This window comes from Carcharodon carcharias, chromosome 16 (genome assembly GCF_017639515.1).
Source record: "Carcharodon carcharias isolate sCarCar2 chromosome 16, sCarCar2.pri, whole genome shotgun sequence".
Classification (NCBI taxonomy): Eukaryota; Metazoa; Chordata; class Chondrichthyes; order Lamniformes; family Lamnidae; genus Carcharodon; species Carcharodon carcharias.
This window is the reverse complement of record NC_054482.1, coordinates 94,251,238-94,277,538: the sequence shown is the minus strand read 5'-3', so window position 1 is coordinate 94,277,538 and position 26,301 is coordinate 94,251,238. Positions and strand designations below refer to the sequence as shown.

Below are 26,301 nucleotides of genomic sequence, written 5' to 3'. Positions count from 1 at the left end.
ATCAGCAGGGGTTGACTCTCAGCGGGCTGTCCCTTTTCCAATGTCAGGTCCCTCGATCAGGCGCTAAGTGCCTTTGAAAGAGGGACCCCCACCCAACCCCCCGCCTCCTCCCCACCCCACCACACCGGGGATCCGGCAAACAACCCCGCATGGGTTTGCTTGTTGTGCTCCCTGCTGGGCAAGCCCTCCCCGCCCCCACCCCTGGCTTAACACCAGCAATGGCAGGAAGAGGCCCTTAAATTAACTCCCCACTTAAGGGCCACGATTGGCAGTGGGGCAGTGAGGCCGTCCACAGGCCTTCCCGCCATGGACTTAATCGCCATGGAGGCAGAAAGGCGACAGGCTCCCATCCCCCACCCCACAATTAAACATCCCTTGCCACCAAATTTGCCTTGGCGGAGTGTTGTTATATTGTATGCATGCCAATGCGGACAATGAGATATATCTTTAAGAAGCTGCATAGTGACATCACGGCGTGAGAGGCTGGTGTATTGCAGATACTCACTACTGCCTCTGACCCTGTACCAGGCAAAACTCTATGTACATCTTATGAGTCAGGCATGTAGTCATGTAATCAACCTATGTAACTGTTAGGACCCAGGCCAGATCAAGGTCTGCGCAGAGCTGTATATAGTTGTTGCTAGTAATAAACTTCAGATACTTGTGTTCAAAAAGACCCTCGTCAGTCTCAATATTTTATTTAGAATAGAAAGCATAAAGACAGGTCCTTTGAGTTCTACATTGAGATCCTCAACATATATGGTGGCAACAGACTGCAGCCTACCATGTCATGGAGGGCATTAAAGCAAGAGTATTCCACTACTTTATGTAAGCACAAGCCTGACTCCTGATAGGCTGTACCACTCTATTATTAATACTGTGAACTTTCGGCATTACTCACAGGGAAAGACTTGATCGACCAGAGGACAACATTCTTTTCTGGCAGCCATTTTGCACTGCCTGTACTGGTCTTGAACTTCGGTGAATCAGCATCACTGGGAACCGGTACAAAAATCTCAACATTGTTTGCTGTAGAGCGGTGTTTAAATTGACTCTTAGCCTGAATTTGAGTAAGTAGAAAACTCTGAGTTATGAAATTAAGGCAACAAGTAAACAATTAGAAAGATAAATATGTACATTCGCAATAAAAAGATAAAGGATTAACATCCACATGCATACGCTCACGCACAGGCTCTCACACACACACACACAGACTCACCCAGAGAGGCCAGAATCATCCCAGATTTGCACTAAATGCGGTGGTGTCTGTGTGCGTGGGAAAAACGACCTTTTACCCACCAGGCACAATTGCGGCTTCTCACCCCGTATTGTCCCAATCCCGCTGCATTATTTATACATTCCTGGGGAACACGCCGTTTCGATGGTGGGTGGGCTCTGATTCACCGGCCACACCGTCACCTCACCACTTCATCACGCCGGGCGCCACGTTTAAAGTACAGCTGCACGCACGCCTCTCAGCCCAAGACTGCTGCAAGTAAGACATGGCCCCAAAAGGCAAGAATACTGCAGCCCCCAGGTTTACTGACATATCCCTCTAGCGCCTTTTGGACTCTGTGGAGGCCTGCCATGAAGTCCTCTACCCTCGATCTGGCCGCAGGAGGGGTAGCAACATTACCACTCCAGCTTGGTAGGCGATGGCAGTATTGATCAATGCCAATGCTGCAGTAGAGAGGTTGGCCATCCAATGCAGATAGAGGATGAATGATCTCATCCATGCAGCCAGGATATGGCAACCGCCTCATCACTCGAAACTCACAGACTTGCAAGGCCATCACACATTCACTGGCATCTCACTCACTGCCGGCTCAAAGGACATCACCACTTCATTATTTCAGATGCAGCCTCACATCTCCAAGTGGCCTTAGCTCCTCTGGAGACTGCCTCCTCAGCCCTCACCATCTTGAGGCCACTTGCACAGGTCAACTTGTGCCTCCGCACACACCCTGGGATACCCTCCTTCCCCAGCACAGCCCTCATACTGCAGCCTCTTCCCTTGGGTGAGGCCACTTCTACCCCTTCCCCAAGCAAGCTCTAGCCCTGCAGCTGTACAAAGCCTTACAGCTGGTTTGGTAGGTGAACCCCCCCCTAAAAGTGATGTGGTGCTGTCTACGAAGCCTGGTGCTCAAGATTGTGAGAGCTGCCCATGGCAAGCTGAGCAAATAAACCTTGAAGCCCTGAGTGAAATGCAGCCCGCCAAGTGCACGCCTTAAATATGTTGTTGCGCCATCAAGGGAGGACGATCCAGTGTAGGGGGGATTAGTCTGGCGGGGTAGCCTTATAATGATATGCAGATATATTACAATGAGGTTCCTGACATCCGATGGTGGGAAACGCAGTCTGCCAATGACAGGCTGAAGGGATGATCGCAAACTGGTTTCGCGATGTTGTGAAACCGACTTTTGGGCCTTCTTGCCATATTGTGCGCTCACGCCAGCGAACACACCCGATGCCAGCAGGCATGGAAAATTCCACCTAGGACTGGGTTTTCAGCTCGGCATTGAGTGCAAGCCTGACATGCACCAACATCCTGATGTCATCGCGCATTCACGCAATATTTTGGTTGGTGGGCGTGTGTGGGAGTTGGCAGCGCACCCGCAGACAATAAAGAAGACTATTAAGCCCATTAATAAATTAATTAAAGTGAATTTTTCCCTGACTGTCCAACCTTACTTTGGGTGGGTGGGTGAATCGGCCAAGCAGCCTCTGCATTTTTGAGGAAACCTCATCCACAGGGCAGGATGAGGTTTCCAGTGTTTATTAAAACTCATTTTTAACATGTCCCTGCTCTTGTGACAGAGCCTTGTTTACCTTAATTTCAAAATCTTTATTTTTAATGTTAAAAATCTTCAGCTCCCTGAGGCAGCTCTGTGCCTTCAGGAGCTCTCAGTGAGCGCACCCACCGCGCATGTGCAGACTTCAGACCTCGTGCTCCTACCGCCCCCACCCCAGCAGTACTGAGGTTATCAATGCGCGTATCACACTGGCTGCCCGTTAATTGACCAGCCAGCGTGAAATTTGCAGGCAGGGCCCGATCGCGGCCTTTCCCGGGCCCACCTGCTAGGCCCACCTGACGAGGGGAAAATCCTCCCCACAGACTCACACGCACATACACTCACACGCACACACACACTCACACGCACACACACACTCACACGCACACAGACTCACACGCACACACGCACACTCACACGCACACACGCACACACACTCACATGCACACACACTCACATGCACACACACTCACACTCACACACACTCACACGCACACACACTCACACTCACACACACACACACACGCACACACAGTCACACGCACACACACACTCAAATGCACACACACACTCACACGCACACACACTCACATGCACACACACACTCACACACACTCACACGCACACGCACACACACACTCACACGCACACACACACTCACACGCACACACACACTCACACACACTCATATGCACACACACACTCACACACACTCACACGCACACACACTCACACGCACACACACACTCACACGCACACACACTCACACTCACACTCACGCACACACACACTCACACTCACACACACTCACACGCACACACACACTCACACGCACTCACACGCACACACACACTTACACGCACACACTCACGCACACACACACTCACATGCACACACACTCACATGCACACTCACACGCACACACACACACGCACACACACACACACACACTCACACGCACACACAATCACACGCACACACACTCACACGTACACACACTCACATGTACACACACTCACACGCACACCCACTCACACGCACACACACACTCACACACACTCACACACACACACTCACACGCACACAGACTCACACGCACACAGACACATGCACACAGACTCACACATACACACACAGACTCACAGGCACACACACTCACACGTACATACACACACACACTTACATACACAGACTTACACGTACATACACAGACTCACACACACACACACACACTCACACGCACACAGAATCAAATGCACACAGACTCACATGCACACAGACACATGCACACAGACTCACACATACACACACAGACTCACAGGCACACACTCATACGTACATACACAGATTCACACGTACATACACACACTCACACGTACATACACACACTCACACGTACATACACACTCTCACACGTACATACACACACTCACACACACACACATATTCACATGCACACAGACTCACACAGACTCACACGCACACAGATTCACACGCACACATACTCACACGCACACATACTCACACGCACACATACTCACACGCACACAGATTCACATGCACACATACTCACACGCACACAGACTCACATGCACACACAGACTCACACACACAGACTCACATGCACACATAGACACATGTTTCATTCCTGACTATCTCCTTCCTCTACCTCCATCCCCACAAAAGACAGCAGGCACCAAGGTAAATTTTTTTAAAATGTCGTAGAACACACGCATACAGTTAATTGTAATTTTCCCTTTGGGTATGCTACATTCCAAGTGTAACTAAGCCTGATTTGACAGACAACTGGTTTAGTCATTCACCTCCAGATCTGACTGGATCACACTGGCAGTACTTGGTGTGGCTCTAGTCCATCATATTCCTGGATCATCCTGGAATACCAAGTAACCCTCGGCTTCTTTTCTCTACTTCAGTCCACCTTCCTAAATCTTTCTCCTTACACCAGACTCCTCTGCCATCACCCCCAACAACAAATGCAAGGAGATCATGGATTTCTTTGTCATAAACATCGAGAATATCTAATCAGCTTCCTCTGCCACTTTATTCTTTTCCCCTAGCCCATGGCACCAAACTTGCTCTAAAGTCCCTCCTGCCCTAGCCCTGAATTTGTATCTTTCTCTAGTTTCTCTCCTAACTCCCGTCATGCCCTCTCCAAGCTCAACTTGTTCCTGAAATCCAATTCCAGCTCACTTGTCCCTATTCCCACTAAACTGCTAACCACCCAGCTTCCCTTCCTAGTTCCCATGAACAGTTCTGCTTCTTCAGGTGTTGTCCCTATCTCCTTTACATCTGCTGTCATCACCCCCTCCTCAAAAATCATCTTTGAGCCCATCCGGCCTTGCAAACGACCATCCCATCTCCAACATCCATTTCCTTTCCAAAGTCAATGAACATGTTGTCGCCTCTCAAATCCATGCCCATCTTTTCCGGAACTCCATATTTGAATCCCTCCAATCAGGCTTCCACCCCTGCCACAGTACCGAAACAGCTCATATCAAAGGTACAAATGACATCCTATGTGACTGTGACAAAAGTAAACTTTCCCTCTCATCCTCCTTGAACTGTCTGCAGCCTTTGATATAGTTGACCACACCAACCTCCTCGATGTCTCTGTTGGGACTGCTCTCACCTGATTCCATTCTTACCCATCTAATCATGGTCAGAGAATCTTGCTGCATTGACTTCTCTCGCCATTCCCTCAGCGTTTCCTCTGGTGTCCCACAAGGATCTCTCCTTTGACCCTTCCTATTTCTTATCTAAATGCTGCCTTTCAGCAACATCATCCAAAAACACAGCCTCATTTTCCACATGTACTTTGACAACACCCAACTCTGCCTCACCACCACTTCCATCCCCAGCCCCTTCAGTGTCTCTAAATTGTCAGGCTTAGAGGATGTCCAGTACTACACGGTTAGAAATTTCCTCTGACTAAATATTGGGAAAACCATTGTCTTTTGTCCTTGTCACAAACACCATTCCCTGGCCACTGACTCCGACACTCTCTCTGAGGCTGATCCAATTTTTTTGCAACCTAGGTATCTGAGATGAATTTTCGACCACATACTCGTACCATCGCTAAGTCCGCCTAATTCCAGCTCAATATCATTGACTGACACCACCTGTGCATTGGTTTATCTGCTGTTGTAACCCCATTCATCCATCATTCTTCTGAGTGTTGACCTACTTTTGATTCCAGTTAACCAACACCTCGATTTTATAATTCTCACTCTTGTTTTGAAGTCCCTTCATGGCCCTGCCCCTCCACATCATCTCCAGCCCCAAAACCCTCTGAGATAGCTGCATTCCTCTAAATGTGACCCCTTGAGCATCTTTGATTTTAATCACTCCATTATTGGTGGCTATAACCTTCAGGTGCCAAGGCCCTAAGTTCTGGAATACCCTCCCTACACCTCTCTGCCCCTCTTTCCTCCTTTAAGACACGCATTAAAACCTACATCTATGACAAGGATTTTTGGTCATCTGCCTTATATTTCCTCATGTGGCTCAGTTTTCATCATGCTTCTGTGAAGCTCCTTGTGGCATTTGACAGTGCTAAAGGCACTATATAAATGCAAATTGTTCCTGTGCACATTGGTCAAGCTTATCATTTCCAATTCTACCTCTTGTACCAAACCTTTTTTAAAAATTCTTTCATGGGATGTGGGTGTTGCTGACTAGGACAATATATATTGCCCATCCCTACTTGCCCATCAGAAGGTGGTGGTGAGCTGCCTTCTTGAACCACTGCAGTCCAGGTGGTGTAGGTACACCCATAGTGCTGTTAGAGAGAGAATTCCAGGATTTTGATCCAGTGACAGTGAAAGAACAGCGATATAATTCCAAATCAGGATGGTGAATGATAGGTGGTAGTGTTCCCATGCATCTGCTGCCCTTGTCCTTCTAAGTGGTAGAGGTTGTGGCTTTGGAAGGTGATGGCAAAGGAGCCTTGGTGAGTTCCTGCTGTAGCTGGTACACACTACTTCCACTGTGCATCAGTGGTAGAGGGAGCGAATGTTTAATTTGGTGGTTGGGGTGCCAATCAAGTGGTCTGCCTGCTTTGTCCTAGATGGTGTTGAGCTTCTTGAATGTTGTTGGAGCTGCACTCATCCAGGCAAGTGGGGAGTATTCCATCATACTCCTGACTTGTGCCTTGTAGATGGTGGACAGGCTTTGGGGAGTCAGGAATTGAGTTACTCACCTCAGAACTCCCAGCCTCTGACCTGCTCTGGCAGCCACAGTATTTATATGGCTGTTCCAGTTCAGTCTCTGGTCAATGGTAACCCTCAGGATGTTGACAGTGGGGAAATCAGCAATGATAATGCCATTGAATGTCAAGGGGCGATGGTTAGATTCTCTTTTGTTGGGGATGTTCATTGTCTCGCACTTGCGTGGCATGAATGTCACTTGGCACTTATCAACACATGCCTGAATGTTTTATCAACACATGCCTGAATGTTTTATCAGCACATGCCTGAATGTTGTCCAGGTCTTTCTGCATATGGACATGGATTGCTTCATTACCTAGAATTGCAAATGGTGCCGAACATTATGCAATCATTAGCAAACATCCAAACTTCTGACCTTATGATACAAGCCATTCTGCAGCATTGACAAATCTTGGAAATGTTGTGCCATGATCTGTTGTTTTAAATTTTTTAAATAATAAATTAACTGCCATGGCCTTAGGTTTTCTGAGAGTGGCACTTTTGACTATTTTCAATGGTGCTATTTTTCTTCAAAAATGGGATAGTTGCATGAAAAATAGTGTTAAAGGGTCTGTGGAGTGAACCGAGTTAGGTTAGATGACCAATTTGCAGTAGAAAACATGAATGCCGACTTTATCGACTAAATGGTTGGGAAGGGAAAAGGGTAATTGATTATCATCACAATTTTCCATTTCTCAGGTATTTCTTAGCCAGTAAACCCAGGAAAATAATACTTAGAACTGGCCTGAACATCCCATGTCTGGGAACAAGGTGTCATAAGGGAGAGATCATCCTGGCTTTATACTGCTGGGAACTGCATGCACAGCCATCAGCTGAGCACTGGATTGGGCTTAGTCACAAGGCTATCCATTACCAGGGAAGGAAGAAACATATAAAACGTACCAGCCTTCACAGTCTCACCTAGCACACGGGAAATGGCTATTTGGATCAGGTACCACAGGACTCCTGGTATCTGGGAATGCAATCTGAGAGTGAAGAGTGGAAGGATAGGAAGCTAGGAAAAGAAGAATATTCTCTGAGATGATAGATGATGTAGATAGAGGGTTCTACATCCTATGGGCCAGCAGAACCCTGTGAGTTGCAGGGCAGAAGCACACTCATAACTTACACAGGCTGATTCAGGAATCTTGGATTAAAATGTTTGGATCTCCATCGCAGTCTCAGTCTTACCTTAACCATAATTTCCACTCGGCTATGTGAGTATTTCTCAATCACTGACTCAATCCAGAACAAGGGTTTTACCTGCAAAATAACGCCTTGCCTCAATCAGTGTGCATGTGATGCTTTACAATGATAGAAATGAGCCAGTAGATCACTGACTTTTAACAATACTATTCAATAAAGAAATGGTATGAACATAGGCACATTTTGACTATCTTAGTACAGTGATTTTCCGCTTCAGAAGTACAAGCATCTCATATAGAGTTTGGATCTTCTTCATCCATGATACATTCATCCAGTTTGCAAGGCTCTTTAGAAAGTTCGTTCTTTTTCCACCTCTTTTACCATCGATCTTTCCCATCAGCACCAGACTTTCTAAATCATGATTTCTTATTATGTGCCCAGGAAATTCCAAATGTCTCTTACTGATCTTGGTCAGCAGAGTTCTTTTCCTCTCAGATTTTACTAGCACCTTTTCATTAGTAATGTGACTTGTCCAAGATATCTTCATTATTTGCCTCAAAAACTACAACTCTGCAGCCTCAATTCTTCTCTGCTCTATATGTGCTGGTTTGTTTTAAAATGCCACAGCAGGCTCTAGTCAAAATGTTGTATCCAAAATGTATTCTTCACCTATTGCAAAGCACTTAAATAAATCTCTCTGCACGAGGTAGCAGTGCGCCACATGACAGAGTGTACATTTATCAGTGCTACATGTGAACGTGTCACAGACATGACTTTACATTTACCAGCTCGGCTTGTGAACATCAAACATACCTGAGTATACAGCCGGTAAGACATGAGTTCAAACTCTCCATCTGGGGGGATGAAGGAAATGGTTCGATCGTTTTCAAAGCGAGACAGGCGCACACATTGGTGAAACTTTACATCCTCTAGTTCCACGGATTTAGTCTTGTCCCCTTATGTTAAAAGAAACAGATGGACAGTTAGAAGTGTAGCTGAGATGCAGTCTTTAAAAGGTGAAGTGATTCGGAGGGTGAAAATTCCAAAAGCGGGGGTGGGGTCACTAATAATGGAACAGAGGGAGTGGAGGATGTTCAGTGATCCAGCATCTCCGTACTGCAAAACTTCCCTTTCCCAGCTTTTCCTGATCCCACTAAAGGCAACTACTGGGATCCAACATGTCAAAATTGTTTTACTCCCAAAATTTGTTGCACAGCCTTCAATGCACATCCAAAATTGTGCTAAGAGCTGTTGGCTTTCAACATGCGTATCCAGTGTAGCTGATGGTATTTCAAAAATAAACCTGCTGAGTTCCTTAAGGCCAGTGTACTTGGTGACCAGCTTTAGAGTATTGCTTCACTTAGTTTACTATGGGATTGCTGCAGGTTTTGTAAGACCGAAACATCAGGAGATTATGATACCAGAACTGTTCACAAATATGGCACCAGCAGTGTAAAAATAAACTAAAAGCTAAAGTAAGTAAGCACTGGAATATTAGCGCTCTACACTTCACACACCCAATATACAGTGAAATAAAAGCAATACACTGCAGATGCTGGAGATCTGAAAGTGCTGGAAGAACTCAGCAGGTCTGGCAGCATCTGCGGACAGAGAAACAGAGTTAACTATATACACTATTTTGTTTTTCCTCTAGTGACCTGTGAATTATACAAACATTTTCAAAGACTAGCTTGATACAATGGGACCAAGTGGCCAACCTTCGTCCTGAGAGATTGCTGAAGGCAACATCCAAGATTTTGCACAGCAAAGTGTAACTGTTTTTAACATCTGCTGCTTGCACATTATCACCATTTAGGGCAGAGTCTACACGGAGAAGAGAGATCATTTCAGTCACAAAGAGGGAGACACAAGTGGTGCTCAGTTGAACTGTCGCCAGCGCAGAGAGTAGAAACCTAGAAATGGAGAGGTAGTGAAAGGAGCTGAAAAGAACACAGAACTCAAATTTCCTCAATTCAGAATCCCACGCATTCTAGCATTTTGATACTTTGCCATCTAGAACGGCAATAATTAAAACCCATCACTTATCTGCCTGCCTAATCTTAGTAGCAGTTCCCATTCTAAGACATGTTTCATTGTTTCCAGAATGTCCTTTGCCTTCCTGCCCAGCATTTTCCAAATGAACTGTTGTCTGAAGTCAAAATGCGACAGGTCCATTGCAAACCTTTCTTACTGGTCAATAAGGAACCATCATGCAATGCTTGTATTTGTCAGAAGGTAAAAACTCACCTGACTCTAGTCACATTTACAAACAGTGTCAACATTTGACAGATGGTCACACAATCTATACTTTACACTAATCAGGAAATGAACTTGGTCTCACAAAAATGTCACTGCTGTGGAATGAGCATTGGTTCTTTTTTCTGTTCTCTGCGCCCAGCTTCAAACTCCCTCTACTCAGGTATGGCATGAGTTAGATTAATGGAAAGTTCCATCTGCACGGTCCTAAAATCACTCAACCCCCACTTGAGAAGAGCATCTGTGACTGCATGATGTAACATTTCCATTTCCCTTACTGATCACCTTATTATCAGGGAGGGAGGGGAAGAGAGAGCATGGACATGATGGGCTGAATGGCCTCCTTCAGTGGTTTAATCATTCTATGTTTAAAGGGCATTATTAAGTCAGTCTGGGGTATCTTTGGGCTTGAGTTAGTGATGTGGCAATTGTATAATGTTCAAGTCCACAGCATCACACAGTCTGTAAAGGGAATAGGTTTTCCTAATATTACTGTGGGAGACTGAAGCAGGCTTATAGGGGCTGTGTGTGTATGTTTGTGTGTGTGTGTGTGTGTGTGATTAAATTAATTAAACTGAAGACAGTCAGACTGCAAGGTTTAAATCATCAAAGGGTTGGGGTAAAAATGGAGGTGGGTGAGCTAAGGTGAGGTCCCAGTAGTTAAGTATGAATGGGGATTTGCGTTAGGAGATAAATGAGAAGTGAATTGTTAGCTGTTTGAATTTCAAAGGGACATGACTGAATGTTTTACAACTGGCAAAATCGTAGATAAATAAGGCAAAGTTGTTAAGTTTATTTTTCCCGAAAGTGCTGGCCATAAGGACAATATGAAAGATTTTTATATGCTGGGAAAAGTAACTTCCAAAGCAAGGTTGAAACAATGGGATTTAGAGATCAAAGGGAAGAAATATATTTTAGGAAAGATTGAATGCTGTGTGTGAGTGGCCATGTGAGATCTTGAAAAATAGACTGTGTAAAATACAGTTTGTGAAAAAGCAACCTCTAGCATCTGCTTGTTCCAGAAAGCAAGGTTTTGTTAAAAGCTTTGGAGTTGCATTGTCGAGTGAGGGAGAGAGAAGCTGTGAAATACCTCCTTACAGAAACAGTGGGCACCTTGTGGTAATATTACTGGATAATTTATAGATTAAGAAACTTTTTGGACTGTTGCCAGGAAAAGGGTGTTTATTTGGGAGTCTAGTTAAGTAGAAACCTTTTGGGAAATATTGTAAGACTAAATTTAACTGCGTAACTGTAATCTTATGTGTTTAAGTTTTCTTTTCTTTTGTTAATAAATGTTAACAACATTAAAATCTCCAAAGGTGGTAGTGGACTCTTTACTCCTGACTTCAGTGCACATACCTTCTCGTACTAAATACAAATTGCAAAATCATTGTGATAGCTTGGCCAAGATTCCCTTTGGGACTTGGTCATCCTAGCAATTACCATCTGCCATATCATAACAATTCTCCATCAATATTTTCACTTTTATATTTCATGAGAGTAGGGCTTAAAATGAATGAGCTTGCTGTTGATTGCTCCACATTTACTTACGTCCAGAGATCTCGAACAGAACCTTATCATTAAGTCCAAGTCGTAGTTCTGGCATTCCTGACAGTATGACCTTCAGCTTCACATTTCCAATGATCTCACTTTTCAGGACACTGCCGTTTGCACTCACCTGGGGAAACAGAATACGATGAGACAGGTACTATACAGTATGGAGAAAGTAGGATCACCGCGCACACCCACACTCATACACACATTCAAACCCACCCTGTCCTATAGGAATGCTGTGCAGTTGAAATACCTTCCAAGAAAGTTTACTGGCCTGTTCCTACTCCAGGACTAACTTACTTTGTATTTGTATATCCCCATACCTGGCAACATCCTGATGAATCTGAATGCTACCTTCTCTAGAGCCTCAAAGTGCTTTCTAAAATTGGAGCCAAAACTGCAATTATTTTTATACCCCAGTTTATGGCTCATATTAATATTTTAGAGGTAACTTTTAATTTTGGGAAGATTAAATTTGTATGAGCAAGGTACTTAAACTGCTGGACTTTAGAAATTGCCAGAACACCTCAAGTAGCGGCAGTTACTTGTGAAGTCAGAGCTAGGAGTCTAAAAGCCATACAGCAGATGGTCTTTATTTAGCTGCAGACAGTAAGTCTGTGGAGAATTGCCCTGACTTAATTAGAAATTTAAATTATTCATGTAGACTCGGGGTCAAGGGGTCTGGTTTTGAAGCTAACAAGTTAATTAAGGAAAATAGCTATCGAACTTCTAAGCTAACCACTGTTACCAGAGAGATGAGTGATGGGTGGAGCTTTGGAGGGAATTCTGGGAAGATGTTATTGGATTTTTTCAGAGGGGTTTGAGCCAAAGGCGCCTAAGTAGGTGGGTCTAAGCCCAGAACTCAGGAGGCAGAAAGAGTGTCTGCTCAGAGCTGTAGGCTAGCAGCAAAAGGGCTATCAGAAATCAAAAGTAGTTCTGAGGTAGGGGCACAGTAAGCCAGAGTGCAGTGAAGCCCACGCTTGAACTGGAGTGTCCACAATCGTGAGATGCTTAAGGAGCGGTGGAGGGTTGCTTAGTTGGAGACTAGTGGAAGGACCCCAAGAAAGCTCATACCTCGGAGGATAGAAGGAACATTGAGGAGAATCAAAGTGAACTCCTGAGAACTGTGCCAATTTGGTTTCTTCCCAGGAAGTGAAGGATCCTTGAAAAGTGTGATAAGTTGCCAAGCACTTTCGGTGGGGAGGGCGGGTGCACAAGCCAAAGTGGAAAGGGAAAGGTTCAGTTTTAAAGTATAAATGATTGTGTTTATTGATTTTTTGAGTGTAAAGTATAACTGATAACTTAAGATTGTGTTTAGTTAGTAGTGTTTGCTTTTTTGACTCTTGTATAGTAAAATCATTTGTTTAAACCATGGATTCCTGTGGCTTTATTCTTTCAGTATATAACAGGAATTTTGAATTTCTCATTAAATGTTAACAGTCTCTTTGGGGATTGTGACAAGTGACTGGTGCCACTGAACCCAATGAGGTATTTATAGCACACCAGAGTTTTTAACATTCCTCAATCAGATTTGTCTCTGGTACATATCTCGTTTAGTTTGTAACTTTTTTTCATTTTTGATGTTTGGGAGAATTCCTTTAACCCTTCAATGTTCAATTTTTATTTATGAATATATTTCAGCTTATAGAAAATCCCTTTTCCTACCACATTCATGGAATCAGAGAATGGTTATAGCACAGAAGGGGCCATTTAGTCTATCATGTTCCCACTGGCTCTCTGCAAGAGTAAATCAGCTAGTCCCACTTCCCCCCCACCCTTTCCCTTTAGCCCTGCAATTTATCTTGTCTTCAGATCCTTATCCAATTCCCTTGTAAAAGCCACGTTTGAATCTGTCTTCACCGCACTCAGGCAGACCATCTCAGATCCTAACCACTTACTCATTGGTTCTTTTGCCATTCACCTTTATATCAGTGTTCTCTGGTTCTCAACCCTTCCATCAATTGAATACTTCCTTCCTATCTGCTCTATCTACACCCTTCATGATTTTGAATACCTCTATCAAATCTCCTTTCAACCTTCTCTTCTCTAAGGAGAACAATGCCAGATTCTCCAATCTATTATGTAACTGAAGTCCTTCAGATTTGATAGAGGTATTTAAAATCATGAAGGGTGTAGACAGAGTAGCTAGGAAGAAAGTATTCAATTGGCGAAAGGGTTGAGAACTAGAGGACACTGAGATAAGAGTGAATGGCAAAAGAACCAATGGTGACATGAGGAAGTGGTTAGGATCTGAGATGGTCTGCCTGAGTGTGGTGGAGACAGATTCAAACGTGGCTTTTATAAGGGAATTGGATAAGGACCTGAAGACAAGATAAATTGCAGGGCTAAAGGGAAAGGGGGAGGAAGTGGGACTAGCTGATTTACTCTTGCAGAGAGCCAGCAGGGACATGGAGCCATTCTTGTAAATCATTTCAGCATTCTCTCTAATACTTTTCCTTTCTTCCTAAAGTGTGGTGCACAGAATTGGACATAATGCTCCAGTTAAGGCCGAATGAGTGTTTTATAAAGATTCATCATAACCTTCTTGATTCCTCTGCTTATTTTCAGAGCCTGAAGTTAGCTACCAAGGAATTAAAATTCAATTCATACGATCAGTGGCATTAAAAACAAAAAGATAAAAATATATGATCAGTGGCATTGTTGTTTGAGATGTTTTCATGAAAAAACCGAACAGATATATTACAATTCCACATAAATGGTAACCTTATTAGAAAAGGATGCTGTTCACTACAACACTGCAGGCAGTGTTTATGCTCTCTCTTCTCTCCCTGCGCAATGCTCACTAAGGATTGAGATGGCTTGCAAGACGCCAGTGTTGCAGTCACTGCTGCTCACCAATAAATTGACAGATTCGATCAGATCAATGAACACTTCATTCTTCCTGTATTTGATACCCTCTGATCTCCAGGACACTGCGTTTGTGAGGGTAGCAGGGGGTCGCGGTGCTCCAATTTCCAGCTTGTGTCCCTGCTGGATGATGTACCTGAACATCAAAGGTTAAAAATAAAATGAGTCCGTTAAATAGTCAGTGCAATTCTGCCAAAGTAGAATGAAGACTCATGTCAATCCTACATCTTGGCATATTTTAGTAACACAGCAACACATTTAAACTTGCAACACCTGCCATGGGTGTCATATAGGGTATAGTGGTGTCATGGTTACAATGCTGAACTAACTATCCAGAGTACAGCAATTCAAATCCTGCACCATGGCGGTTTAAGAATTTTAATTCAGCTTTAAAAAACATTAAATAAAAATTTGGGTTGGGTTGCTGTAAAAAGGGGAGGTGGTGGCATAGTGGTATCATCACTGGACTGGTAATCCAGAGATCCAGGGTAATGCTCAGGGGACCTAGGTTTGAATCCTGCTATGGCAGATGGTGGAATTTGAATTCAATGAAAATCTGGGATTAATTGTCTGATGATGACCATGAAACTATTGTTGTAAAAACCCATCTGGTTCACTAAAGTCCTTCAGGGAAGAAAATCTGCTGCCCTTGACTCCTCCAGACCCACAGCAATGTGGTTGGCTCTCAAATGCCCTCTGAATAAGGGCAATTAGGGATGGGCAATAAAGGGTGGCCCAGCCAGCGACGCCTGCGTCCCGTGAACAAATTTAAAAAAATTCAACTGGTCGCTACTGTCCTTTAGGAAAGGAAACCGCTGTCCTTACCTGGCCTACCAGTTGTACACCAACATGGTTACTCTTAACGGATTGGTCTAGCAAGCCATTCGGTCGTATCAAATAGCTGCAGTTGCAGCAGCTCAAGAAGGAAACTCACAACTATTTTCTAAGGGCAACTAAGGATGGATAATAAATGCTAGCATTACAAATGATGCCCACATCATGAAAATTAGCCTTTTAAAAAAAAGGCTAAGTACATTTCAACAAATCTCACTATACCATTGTTGAATCCAAGTCAATAAATTATTTTAAAATGGTATGAATAATTTAAAAGGACTACATCAGGCCACTCAAAAAATGACCCAAGAAATGATAACTTTTTATTTTCCTGGGCCCAGTGGGAGCAGCAATTGGTCCTGAACAAACAAAGAAACTCTAGCCCTGTGCTTGGATCTTAGGCTGCCATGAATGGTGCATAGAGTATTTCTTCTGCCAATTTGGTGCCAGTTTGGTCATAAGTTGAATGATAAAGAGAGAAAGAGAGAGAGATGTGGAGAAAAAGGGAGAGGTAGGATAAGTATAGGAAGAATAGCTTGTGCAGGCATTAGAGAGGATGCAGAAAAGATTCACAAGAATAGTTGCAGGGATGAGGAGCTTCAGTTACTTTGATAGATTGGAGAAGTTGCAGTAAAGAAGGTTGAGAGGAAATTTGGTAGAGGTATTATAGAAACTTGAGGGATCAGGACAGAGTAGATAGGAGGAAACTGTTCCCATCGGTGGAAGAATCAAGCACCAGAGGACACAGATTTAAGGTAATTGGCAAAAGAGGCAATGGGGGCATAGGGAAAAGCTTTTTCACACAGCGAGTGGTTAGGATCTGAAATGCACTATCTGAGGCAGGTTTAATCAAATAATTCAGGAGGGTATTGGATTATTGACTGAAAAGAAAGAATGTGGAAGGAGAAGGCAGGGCAGTGGCCTAGAAGGCAGTTGCTCCCTCAGAAAGCCAGCACAGACTCGATGGACCAAATGTCCTTCTTTGTGTAACCATTCTATGATTCTACAATAGGTAGGTAGAATAGACTAGGTAGACAGGTGGGGCAAGAGATAGATAGAATGAGAAAATACACAAAGTACAATGTCCACAGTGTTCCTTGATTAATGGTTCAAAACAAGTATATCATAAAGATTGGAGACATCAAAAGAACTTAAGTCTTTGTCAAATATAACATACTATTTGCTTAGTATTTTACAGGTGCCTGCTCCATGTTTACATGACATATCACTCTGTGGAACACGCCCTTGATTAATAGCTAAGTTAATGTGGAGGTTTGTTTGAAATTCTATGCAGAAACATTCTTTAGACACATCCAATAGAACAGAACATGAGTTTGTGCCTCGATTGTAATACTGGCGACAGCCCAGCTATCTTAAGATGAACCAAGTTCTGTTTGGTGCAATGGACTTCTAGAAAATTATGTCAAGCTTGATGTAAACATCACTGGTCAATATAAGGATTCTCCCCTTATTGTTCATAGAGATTATAATATCAGATGCCTTTTCAAGAACAGGAAATTTATTGTCCCTGGAAATCAACCCATTTCCTCCCATACCATACCAAAATAGAGGAGCTCCCAGAAACCAACATCCATTCCCTCCCCTGCACATTCCAGCACCCTGATATCCCCTCTGTCTGAACCATTTATTACAAAGCTTACCATTTAATTAGGAAAAATATCAATGATTTATAAATAAAAACTTCACAGTATTCCTAGCAGTGGTTTCTGCCAAGAAACTAGAAGGTAAAAAACAAAAAACTGCGGATGCTGGAAATCCAAAACAAAAACAGAATTACCTGGAAAAACTCAGCAGATCTGGCAGCATCGGTGGAGAAAAAAAGAGTTGACGTTTCGAGTCCTCATGACCCTTCAACAGAACTGAGTGAATATAAGAAAAGGGGTGAAATATAAGCTGGTTTAAGGTGGGGGTGGGGGGTGGGGGGGGAGAGAAGTGGAGGGGGGGTGTTGTTGTAGGGACAAGCAAGTAGTGATAGGAGCAGAACATCAAAAGATGTCACAGACAAAGGAACAAAGAAGTTGCCTCAACAAGAAACTTTTTCTCTTTCAAGTACTAAGGAACGCAAGCTCCAACAACTCATCGACACCAACACCCATCTAGGACCCTCCACCATGCTTGTCCTTCCGTCCCCACCCCATCTTCCAATCCCAGCCCCAGCTGTGTATTCACTATACCCCCTGACCTTGCCACCTCCGAAGCCGAATATTCAGTGCTCAGTAAAGGACTTCGTTTCATACCCTTATGCCCTCATCTCAATGAATTTCGGGCTCGGCACGATGCTGAACTCTTCTTCCGCCGTCTTCATCTCCGGGCTCACTTCTTTGGGCAGGAGTCCTCTCCCTGTTCAATGGATCCTTTTATCCAACTCAAATATTCTCCCTCCACCTGGACCCCTCCCTCTGGATTCTTACCTTCTCTTGATCTTTTCATTGAGAACTGTCGGTGTGACATTAGTCATCTCAATTTCTCTGCTCCTCTCACCCATTCTGATCTGTCTCTCTCTGAACTTACTGCACTCCGTTCTCTCAAGTCCAACCCCAACATTGTCATCAAACCCGCTGACAAGGGTGGTGCTGTTGTTGTCTGGCGCACTGACCTCTACCTCGTGGAGGCTGAGCGTCAACTCGCAGACACTTCCTCCTACCTCTCCCTGGACCATGACCCCACCACTGAACATCAAGCTATTGTTTCCAGGACTGTCACTGACCTCATCTCCTCTGGAGATCTTCCTCCCACAGCTTCCAACTTGATGGTCGCCCAACCTCGGACAGCCCGCTTCTATCTCCTATCCAAAATCCACAAACAGAACTGTCCCGGTAGACCGATCATGTCAGCCTGTTCCTGCCCCATGGAACTCATTTCTTGTTATCTTGACTCCCTTCTCTCTCCCATTGTCCAGTCCCTTCCCACCTACATCCATGATTCCTCTGACACCTTACGTCACATCAACAATTTCCAGTTCCCTGGCCCCAATCGCTTCCTCTTCACCATGGACGTCCAATCCCTCTACACCTCCATCCCCCACCAGGATGGTCTGAGGGCCCTTTGCTTCTTCCTCGATCAGAGGCCCGAACAATCCCCATCCACCACTACTCTCCTCCGTCTGGCTGAACTTGTTCTCACACTGAACAATTTCTCCTTTAACTCCTCTCACTTCCTCCAAATAAAAGGTGTGGCTATGGGTACCCGCATGGGCCCCAGCTATGCCTGTCTCTTTATGGGGTATGTGGAACATTCCTTGTTCCAGTCCTACTCCGGCCCCCTCCCACAACTCTTTCTCTGTTACATCAATGATTACTTTGGTGCTGCTTCATGCTCTCGTTGGGACTTGGAAAAATTTATCAATTTGCTTCCAATCTCCACCCCTCCATCATTTTCACATGGTCCATCTCTGACACTTCCCTTCCCTTCCTTGACCTTTCTGTCTCAATTTCTGGTGCTGGACTGTCCACCAATATCCATTACAAGCCTACTGACTCCCACAGCTACCTCGACTACAGCTCCTCACACCCCGCTTCCTGTAAGGACTCCATCCCATTCTCTCAGTTCCTTCGCCTCCGTCACATCTGTTCTGATGATGCCACTTTCAAAAACAATTCCTCTGACATGTCTTCCTTCTTCCTTAACTGAGGTTTTCCACCCACAGTCGTTGACAGAGCCCTCAACCATGTCTGGCCCATCTCCCACGCATCCGCCCTCACGCCCTCTCCGCCCTCCCAGAAACATGATAGGGTCCCCCTTGTCCTCACTTATCACCCCACCAGCCTCCGCATTCAAAGGATCATCCTCCGCCATTTCCGCCAACTCCAGCATGATGCCACCACCAAACACATCTTCCCTTCACCCCCTGGCAGCATTCCGTAGGGATCGTTCCCTCTGGGACACCCTGGTCCACTCCTCCATCACCCCCTTCTCCTCAACCCCTACTATGGCACCTCCCAATGCCCACACAAAAGATGCAACACCTGCCCCTTCACTTCCTCTCTCTTCACCGTCCAAGGGCCCAAACACTCCTTTCAAGTGAAGCAGCATTTCACTTGCATTTCCCCCAACTTAGTCTACTGCACTTGTTGCTCCCAATGAGGTCTCCTCTACATTGGAGAGACCAAATGTAAACTGGGCGACCGCTTTGCAGAACACCTGCGGTCTGTCTGCAAGAAAGACTCAAACCTCCCTGTCGCTTGCCATTTTAACACTCCACCCTGCTCTCTTGCCCACATGTCTGTCCTTGGCTTGCTGCATTGTTCCAGTGAAGCCCAACGCAAACTGGAGGAACAACACCTCATTTTCCGACTAGGCACTTTACAGCCTTCCGGACTGAATATTGAATTCAACAACTTTAGGTCTTGAACTCCCTCCTCCATCGCCACCCCCTTTCCGTATCTTCCCCCTTCCTTCTGTTTTTTCCAATAATTTATATAGATTTTTCTTTTCCCAGGTATTTCCATTATTTTTAAATCTTGTATGCCGGGCTAGTCTTTCCGCCCCACCCCCACTAGAGCTGTACCTTGAGTGCCCTGCCATCCATTCTTAATTAGCACATTCGTTTAGCTAATATCACCACCTTCAACACTTCTTTGTTCCTTTGTCTGTGACATCTTTTGATGATCTGCTCCTATCACTGTTTGTTTGTCCCTACAACCACACCACCTCCCACCCCTACTTCTCTCCACCCTCCACCGCCCCCCTCCTTAAACTAGCTTATATTTCACCCCTCTTCTAATATTCACTCAGTTCTGTTGAAGGGTCATGAGGACTTGAAACGTCAACTCTTTTCTTCTCCGCCGATGCTGCCAGACCTGCTGAGTTTTTCCAGGTAATTCTGTTTTTGTTTTAGAACACAACGGTGTTCAAGGAGCTTCCTGATTCAATCAAAATAATATTGTTTACAGCTTACAGTGGAACAGTGAATTCTCAAAAGGCTGCATTCACACTCAGCTGAGAGTAATGAGCAGCATCTGTTCAATATAATGAATATTCTCCTTTGGTCGATTGAAACAGCTTCACAGCAAGTTTCAACAAATGGCAACTTGGATGTTAATACCAACTAAACGGTTATGGTGTTGGAATACACGGAAGTCCACATTCATTTTTGCAGTGGAATTCATTGAGGTCCACATTCATTCTGAGAATGGAATACACTGTTATTCTCCAGAAAGGTGGTAAATGATAGAATTAGAGCCAATCTTTACATGCTTTTATAAGCAGTTATGAGCAAAGACACACTTTACAATCATATAGTTCTTAACCCAACAACCACACTTTCAGTATGTTTCTATTAAGAGGGAAACAAGTGAATCCCCAGTCAATGCCCTCCATTTGCACACAATTAAATACAATTAATATGCAATTAACATAATCTCCATGTTCATTCTGGGAATGGAATACTCTGCTCTCCACATTTATTTTATGAATGGAATATACTGAGACACACCATGGTTATTAGACATGAGATACAATGAGTGCAAATGGAACACAATGACCCAGTCAATGGTTATTGGCAATGGGATGCACTATGTTGTATCGTATTTATTGTGAACAAGAGAAATTGAAACAGATCAAAGTTGCTTAGTATTTATAGTACAAAAATAGACAATTCGACCCAAAAGGTCCCTAGTCCACATGAGTCTCCTCCCAATCCTCTTCATCTATACCCATCAACATAACCTTATATTTATTTCTACCTTTTGTGTCCACTTTTCCTGTAAATGTATCTCTACTCACCGCTTCCGCTACTGCTTCTGCATGCCAGTTCCACATTCTAACCATTTTCTGGGAAAGAAGTTTCTCCTGAGTTGCCTGTTGGATTCATTTTTATTTATTCATTCACAAGATGTGGGTGTTGCTGGCAAGGCCAGCATTTATTACCATCCCTAATTGCCCTTGAGAAGGTGGTGGTGAACCGCCTTCTTGAACTGCTGAAGTCCATGTGGTGTAGGTACACCCACAGTGCTGTTAGAGCGAGTTCCAGGATTTTGACCCAACAACAGTGAAGGAACAGCAATATAGTTCCAAGTTAGTATGGTTTAGTGGCTTGGGGGAGAACGTGCAGGGGATGTTGTTCTCATGTGTCTTTGTTCTTCTAGGTGGTTGATTTGGAAGGTGCTTTTGAACGAGGCTTGCAGTGCTACAGTGTATCTTGTAGATGGTACGCACTTCTGCCACTGAGTGCCAGTGGCAGAGGGAGTGAATGTTTAAAGTGTTGGATGGGGTACCAATAAAGTGGGCTAATTTGTCCTGGATGGTGTTCAGCAACTTGAGTATTATGTGGAGCTGCAATCATCCAGACATGCGGAGAGTATTCCATCGCATTTGACTTCTGCCTTGTAAATGGTAGAAAGGCTTTGGGAATTCAGGAGGTAAGTCAAACACTGCAAAATCCCCAGCCTCTGACCTGCTCTTAAAGCAACAACATTTATGCATCTGGTCCAAATAGGTTTCTGGTCAATGGTAACATATAAAACAAAAACAGAATTACATGGAAAAACTCAGCAGGTCTGGCAGCATCGGCGGAGAAAAAAAGAGTTGACGTTTCGAGTCCTCATGACCCTTCAACAGAACTAGGTGGATCCAAAGAGAGGGGTGAAATATAAGCTGGTTTAAGGTGGTGGGGGGGTGGTTGGGTGGGGGGAGAGAAGTGGAGGGGGGTGGTGTGGTTGTAGGGACAAGCAAGCAGTAATAGGAGCAGATCATCAAAAGATGTCACAGACAAAAGAACAAAAGAACACAGAGGTGTTGAAGTTGGTGATATTATCTAAATGAATGTGCTAATTAAGAATGGATGGTAGGGCACTCAAGGTACAGCTCTAGTGGGGGTGGGGGAGCATAACAGATTTAAAAATAATGGAAATAGGCGGGAAAAGAAAAATCTATATAAATTATTGGAAAAAACAGAAGGAAGGGGGAAGAAACGGAAAGGGGATGGAGATGGAGGAGGGAGTTCAAGACCTAAAGTTGTTGAATTCCACATTCAGTCTGGAAGGCTGTAAAGTGCCTAGTCGGAAGATGAGGTGTTGTTCCTCCAGTTTGCGTTGGGCTTCACTGGAACAATGCAGCAAGCCAAGGACAGACATGTGGGCAAAAGAGCAGGGTGGAGTGTTAAAATGGCAAGTGACAGGGAGGTTTGGGTCATTCGCCCAGTTTACGTTTGGTCTCTCCAATGTAGAGGAGACCGCAATGGGAGCAACGAATACAGTAGACTAAGTTGGGGGAAATGCAAGTGAAATGCTGCTTCACTTGGAAGGAGTGTTTGGGCCCTTGGACGGTGAGGAGAGAGGAAGTGAAGGGGCAGGTGTTACATCTTTGTGTGGGCATTGGGAGGTGCCATAGGTAGGGTTTGAGGAATAGGGGGTAATGGAGGAGTGGACCAGGGTGTCCCAGAGGGAACGATCCCTACGGAATGCCGACAGGGGGGGGTGAAAGGAAGATGTGTTTGGTGGTGGCATCATGCTGGAGTTGGCGGAAATGGCGGAGGATGATCCTTTGAATGTGGAGGCTGGTGGGGTGATAAGTGAGGACAAGGGGGCCCCTATCATGTTTCTGGGAGGGAGGAGAAGGCGTGAAGGCGATGATCTGCTCCTATCACTGCTTGCTTGTCCCTACAACCACACCACCCCCCCTCCACTTCTCTCCCCTCACCCCCCACCTTAAACCAGCTTATATTTCACCCCTCTCCTTGGATTCACCTAGTTCTGTTGAAGGGTCATGAGGACTCGAAACGTCAACTCTTTTCTTCTCCGCCGATGCTGCCAGACCTGCTGAGTTTTTCCATGTAATTCTGTTTTTGTTTTGGATTTCCAGCATCCGCAGTTTTTTGTTTTTATAAAATGGTAACATATAGGTTGTTGATGGAGGATGACTTAGCAATGGCAATGCTGTTGAATGTCAAGGGGAGGTAGTTAGACTCTCTCTTGTTGGGGATTGTCATTGTCCTGCACTTGTGTGGAGTGAATGTTATTTGCCAACTATAAGTTTCAATGTTGTTCAGGGCTTGCTACATTATCTGATGAATTTAAGTCTTGCTGCATTATCTGGTAAGTTGTAAATGGAACAAAACACTGTGCAATCATCGGCAAACATCCCTACTTCTGACCTTATGATCGAGGAAACATCACTGATGAAGCAGCTGAAAATGGTTGGGTCTAGGATGCTCCCCTGAGGTACTCTTGCAGTGAAGTCCTGGAGCTGAGATGATTGACCTCCAACAACCACAACCATGTTCCTTTGTCCTTGGTATTACTCCAGCCAGTGAAGTATTTTCCCCTGATTCCCACTGACTCCATGTGTGCTGGGCTCCTCGGTCAAAGGTTGCTTTGCTATCAATGACAGTCACTCCCACCTACCCTCTGCAATTCAGCTCTTTTGTCCATTGTTAGACTAAGGCTGTGATGAGGTCTGGAGACGTATATAAGATAATTTATAATCTATTTTTGGCATAGTCCATTTTCTTAAAGTCCTCTATCAGGCCAGCCTTCATTCTTCTCTTTTCCAGAGAAAAGAGCCCCATCTGGTACAATCTTTTCCAATAGTTATAATCTCTCAGTTCTGATATGATCATGGTAAATCTTTCTTGCATCTTCTCCAGTGCCCCTAAAGGCTTTTTATAATGTGGAGACCAGAACAGTTCACAAAATACAATGCAGTCCAACCAATGTCTTACACAAGTTTAACATAATTGCTCTGTTTTTCAACTCCATCCCTCTAGAAATAAACATCAGTCCTTTGTTGCTCTATTACAGCTTATTAATCTGCATTATACTTTTAATGATTTGTGTATCTGAACCCCCAGATCCCTCTGCTTCCCCATGTCATTTAGATAATTATTTCCAAGGAGTGTGTGGCCTCCTTAATCTTCCTACCAAAATGTATTACCTCACACTTATCCATATTAAAGTTCATTTGCCATTACGTGTCCATTCTGCAAGATTATTAATGCAGCATTTTCAGATGTAATCCTCCTCTGTATTAACTATAACACCCCACCCTCAATTGTATAGCATCCGTAAATTTCAAAATTATGCTTGCAATTCCCAAGCTTAAATCATTTGCGTCACCAGTGAACAACAGTTGTCCCAGCACTGATCCTTTTGGGACACTTCCCACCTACTGACGGCCTGAGTAACTACCTCCAACCCTACTCCCTGTTATACTATACAACAAGTTTGCTATTATTTCTAACTTACTTGTTCTGACCTTAGTCATAAGTCTGCTATGTGTTACCTTACTAAGGACTTTTTGAAAATAGTTATTGGGAATAAGATAGACTAAGTGACTGGAATACCCAGAAACGCAGGTAATGTGGAGATACTGATGGATTTAAAGGCAACATCTCATTTGTATTTTTTTTTAAATCTGCTTCCCAGCAGGCAGCCAGTCTGTTTGAGAGGCTCTTGAGAGAATCTGCACTGTACAGTTGCAGCCTGGGGGCAGATTGTGGGTTGGGGAAGATATCGTGGGGCAGGGAGAAACCATGGGTTGGGAGGAGAAATCGTGTGTTGCAGGTGGGGTGGAGGGAGAGGAACAGGTCATGGATTGTTAGGGGAGATCATTGTTCAGGGAGAGAGATTGTAGGTCAGGAGGAGAGATTGTGGTTCAGGGGAGAGAATGTGTGTTAATGGGAGACGGGATCGTGGGGTGGGAGGAGATTGTTGGAGGAGGTCAATCATGGGGTGAGAAGCAGGGTTGATTGAAAAGGCAGGACCTGGGAAGTACTCCAGCACCTCCTGGCCCACAAGTAGCATAGGAAAGGCACTTAACTACTGAATGCAGCCATTCTCTCCTCTCATTCAGCTACCAAGTTTCCCTGAGTGCTGGGACAACTGGCTCACATCATTAAATCTAAATGTTTCTTGATATTTGAGGCATACTGCTTCATTAACATATTTAAATAGTGGAATATTTAAAACCAGAAGTGGACGTGTTTGAAGCAGGTTAGAGTCAGGTTTCAAATTTTTGAAAATGTACCTTAAACCCTGCTCCTCTCCCATCTCAGGTATGTGTGCGTGGGTGGGAGGGAGGTGTTGGGCTAAAGTTTCTCCCCTTCATTCTGGGAATAAGGTTAATTCAAGGAATAAAATATATGAGTGATACTAGGATGGATAAAGCTATAAAGATGCAGGACACAGTAGAATTGTTTGCTACATCGTGAAGAGATTAAATGGTAATTTTGCCACCTGATGACAAGATTCAGCAGAGATTATAAGGCCTGACAAAACTGGAAAAATAGATGGCTTAGGATCCACGCCATTGATTTAGGCCTTGTTTATTTTCATTTGCTTTTAAGTTAATGAAATTGAAGGAAAAAAATCATTTGTTACAAGATTTGACTTGTTGAAATATTCATTCAATACAGGAACTCAGTAATTTGTCAGGATAACCATTCTTTATTAGCTTAAATTGTACTGGACCAAGACCGAACTCTTCTAAATCATAATCATTATGATATTAGATGTGATTCAGTTGGTAGCACTCTAGCCTCTGAATCAAAAGATTGAGAGTTTAATTCCCAGTCAAGACATTTGAGCACAAAAATCTAGGCTGACATTCCAGTGCAGTACTGAGGCAGTCTGTATCGTTTGTAGTATTGTATTTTAGATAAGAGATTA

The 26,301-nt window shown here is 44.2% G+C and overlaps 1 protein-coding gene across 1 annotated transcript in view; it reads right to left on the bottom strand.

Moving 5' to 3' along the window:
- LOC121289020 (AP-1 complex subunit mu-1-like) overlaps positions 1 to 26,301 on the bottom strand; it is a 51,986-nt gene that overhangs the window by 6,202 nt on the left and 19,483 nt on the right. Inside the window, exons 5-9 of the mRNA XM_041207913.1 lie at positions 14,831 to 14,978; positions 11,972 to 12,098; positions 8,978 to 9,120; positions 8,210 to 8,281; positions 902 to 1,060 (exon numbers count right to left, since the gene is read on the bottom strand). Coding sequence (XP_041063847.1) covers positions 902 to 1,060; positions 8,210 to 8,281; positions 8,978 to 9,120; positions 11,972 to 12,098; positions 14,831 to 14,978 — 649 coding nt within the window. The remainder of the gene's footprint in view (positions 1 to 901; positions 1,061 to 8,209; positions 8,282 to 8,977; positions 9,121 to 11,971; positions 12,099 to 14,830; positions 14,979 to 26,301) is intronic.